General features: G+C 60.5%; 1 protein-coding gene across 1 annotated transcript; it reads left to right on the top strand.

Moving 5' to 3' along the window:
- Positions 1-475: 475 nt before the first annotated feature.
- E0L32_003164 (uncharacterized protein) lies at positions 476-2,934 on the top strand (the record flags this gene model as incomplete). The annotated part of the gene is made up of 2 exons (XM_031137434.1): positions 476-665; positions 779-2,934. The coding sequence occupies 2 exons, from the start codon at positions 476-478 to the stop codon at positions 2,932-2,934; spliced, it is 2,346 nt and encodes a 781-aa protein (XP_030999232.1).
- Positions 2,935-3,599: the final 665 nt, after the last annotated feature.

The raw sequence follows: 3,599 nt of genomic DNA, 5'->3' as shown, positions 1-3,599 counted from the left end.
ACAGCTCTCACTGAAAGATCCCTCCAGCAATTCGATCTTGCGAATTCCTGTTCAGTGTTGCAAGGTCAGCATCGCAGTATCGTCGTCGGGACTTACTGCGTCACTCACTACCGCGACCTTATAACACTGCTGCTCATACTGAGCTTGGAGGAATATCTTCTCGAAAGCAACATCTTATTTTCTTTATTCGACATTATTTGTGCAAAAAGTCGGTCTTCATGTCGTCCGTCAAGTTTGAACAACAGGTATATAAGCTATTCGAGGTATGTTGACAAGCCTCCTCTCATCCTACGAACCCGTCGAGCAGCATCGGGCAATGCATCCTCTTGGAAACTTGAGCGTGCATTGATATAGCTGGCTTCTTCACGGTTGCCTTGTCTGGCGCGACTTTATTGGGCCGAGCTGTCTAGGCAGACCTCACTGGGCGGCCATGCAACCTCAGGCAGTGGTTTCAGTAACAGGATGCAAGGCTAACATGGTGGCACAGCCGAGCTTTCACACCCAACGGCCCATCATCGTAGGAGACGGCATTGAGTCACCGGAAACGATCACTCTCCGGTACGAGGAAGAAGCAGCGGCGCGAGCAAACGGCGAGGGAGAGTCTCCTACGACGCTGCTCCCGATGGCTACTTCCACCTTCAAGCAGCAGCTGCCCCAGCTTCACGGTAAGTCCAAACTCTCGCGCCCATACTGCAGGCCGTTCCGAGTTTAGGCAGACAGCCTTACTTGTGGCCCATAGAACGTGTTCATTGACAGACTGCGCCTCGTGGCGTAACAGGGTATGCTGATGCGCAATACACCCATACGCAATATCCCACCCAGTCATACGCACAGCAGACCGAGAATGGACAGTCACAACTAAACAACCTGGCATTCGCAGCGAGCAGCAATGCTGCGCAGTACATGCCGTCCAGCCCGGGCTCTGCCTTCAACGTTATTTCCACCCTACCCACCGCCGGTCCCGAGGGCACGAGGATACAGATCAAGATCGCGAGTCAGTACGATTTCATGGCGATGTCAACGGCCTCACCATACGTTTGCGTTCTGTTCGGCTCCCAGAAATGCGCCGCCAATTGGTCAAAAGAGGTCTCGCAAGACGGCGGCTGCGTCTACTGCGTCACGGCCGACGCTCCTGACTTTATGACCACCGGATGCCACACGCCAAATGCCGTCCCCTTGACGGTCGTGGTCGAGAGCGTGGACGGGCAGGAGCTGGCACGGGTGGACAGCGCGGGATCATTTACTTATCACGACAGTAAAGCTGCAGGCGCTGCTGGTGTTATGACCGGTGCTGACCAGAGCGCGTGCGAGGATGTCATGGCCAAATCGAGCAGGTCACCTGGCCGGCCACACCTGACCGTGCGGACGTCCAGCACCAGCCCGGCGCAGTCGCAGCTGTCGTCCAACTCGGCTACAAATACCTACGACTACACGCCGACCGTTGACAGCGCGGTCGCGGCCGCCCAGCACAACTTCGCATCGGCCGCCCAAACCTTTGGCCACGACAACAACATGCTCGGGCCCTACAGAAGCTCGTCGTTCTCGGTCGCCGACAGCTACTCGCGCACGACCCAGCCTCCCATGCTCAGGCATCCCTATGGCTACGGCAGTCTCTCCGCCGACCGGTACACTGTCGGTCGGGGATCTCTGGGTCACGGTCTGACGGCTATTACCCGCCCGTCTCTGACCCCGTCGCTGCCCGCCCCCAACTCGTCCGCGCCTCAGCTCGTTCGCACAAGCACTCTGCAGTCTACGAGCGCCTCCAACCCGTGGGCTCTCTACCCTAACCGGGCCGTGCTCAACATCGTCGGCAACCTGGATGCCATGGCCAGCGACTGGAGCCAGCAGGAGTGGGAGGACAAGCGCCGCATCGTGGTGTTCCGAAAGAAGCAGGTCGGCGGCCACGTCGAGGTCACCTTCAAGCCCGTGCCCATCGACCAGCGGCAACCCCACAGCATCTGCGTCAGCTGCATCTGGTGGCAGGAGAAGGGCGAGTGCTTCGTGACGTCGGTCGACACCATCCACCTGCTCGAGCAGCTCGCCGCGGCTCCCAACCGCTTCACGGTCGAGGAGAAGAACCGCATCCGGCGCAACCTCGAAGGGTTCAAGCCGGCGACGGTCAGCAAGGCCAAGGCCGACAGCGAGGAGTTCTTCAAGATCATCATGGGCTTTGGCGCGCCCAAGCCCCGCAACATCGAGAAGGACGTCAAGGTCTTCCCCTGGAAGATCCTGTCGCACGCGCTCAAGAAGATCTTCTCCAAGTACTCGGCCAGCCCCTCCTCGCAGACGCTGCCCCCCTCGGCCGCCGCCCCCTCCACCACCCACATGCTCACCCCGAGCTCGCTCAACCCGTCCTACCCTACGCTCCCGCCCACCCCGGGCTCCACCACCACGCTCCCGGATACCTCGGGCTATCTCGGCGCGCAACCCCACGCGTCAGACGGCCTGCTCAGCCCGCGGTCGCTGTCAACCACGTCTACGTCGTGGGGCTCATACAGCTCGGCACCGCCGTCGGCACAACAGCAACAGCAGCAGCAGCAGCAGCAGCAGCGCGCCATCTCGCCGCACTCCAAGATGCCGTCGCCCACTGCGCCCAGCCTGCGCATGAGCAGCATGAGCGCAGGCATGCCGGGCGCGACGACCATGGCGCCCAGCCCCGTGGGCTACGACGCGCGCGCCAAGTCGATGGCGCACATCTACCAGCTACAGGGCGGGCAACAACAACAACACCAGCAGCAGCAGCACCACCACCACCACCACCTGGGCACTCCCACCAGCGCCGGCATCCCCGTCAGCCAGCAGCAGGCCGCGGCGCACATTCCGCGCTGGGAGAACTACAGCATGGCGGCGCCGGACGCGGGCGCCTACTCGAGCCCGCACTCGCAGGGCCAGATCTACGGTGCGGCGCCAGGGTACGAGGCCCAGCGTGCCTAAAACCCTTGAGACTGTGTTGTGTGAGTGTGAGTGCGAGTGCGTGAGTGAGTGAGTGAGAGAGGAGCCATGAGACGTTTGGATGCGGGGCGGGCGGCGAAACACGGGGTGACTCAAGGCGCCGAATGATGACACCCTCTTTCCCACCTGCGATGTTTGGAACCTCGCACCTGAGTTGCACTACGATCAAGGATACCAGCACGAGCTTTCAGGGTGGGGGGCGTGTGTGTGGTCATGACCGCTCCCAAAGGGGGTTACATCAGCTAGGGAAGAAATGCCGCTGTGTGCGGATCGCAGACATCACAGTCACCTTCTACTACTGCCTTGCTGGTCTTTCTCGGGGAATTTCTTTTTTATCTCGTCTTCACGCCAGGCAGATGGAGCAGGGAATAGTGTTTGCCATGCCGGGACTGGCAGGGCACACACACACACACACACACCACACTCCCCACACAAAGGAATGAACTACCTCATCGAGGGTGGTGGTGTGCAGACTATTGGTCAGGTGGACGCGGCCGAAACCAATCACGGCCCGGCGCGGCCCCCAACCTTTCTCGCACCACACTCCATGTCCCTTCGTCTTTTGCCCCGGAGCAGGGAAAAAAGAAGACAACCGTGTGAGGATCTTTATTCTTGGGGCACACTATCCCGGGGCGGCTGTTCGTGTC

This window comes from Thyridium curvatum, assembly GCF_004353045.1.
Source record: "Thyridium curvatum strain D216 chromosome Unknown NODE_13_length_580902_cov_83.771903, whole genome shotgun sequence".
Taxonomy (NCBI): Eukaryota; Fungi; Ascomycota; class Sordariomycetes; order Thyridiales; family Thyridiaceae; genus Thyridium; species Thyridium curvatum.
The sequence above is the reverse complement of the archived record's forward strand: the minus strand, read 5'-3'. Positions and strand labels throughout refer to the sequence as shown.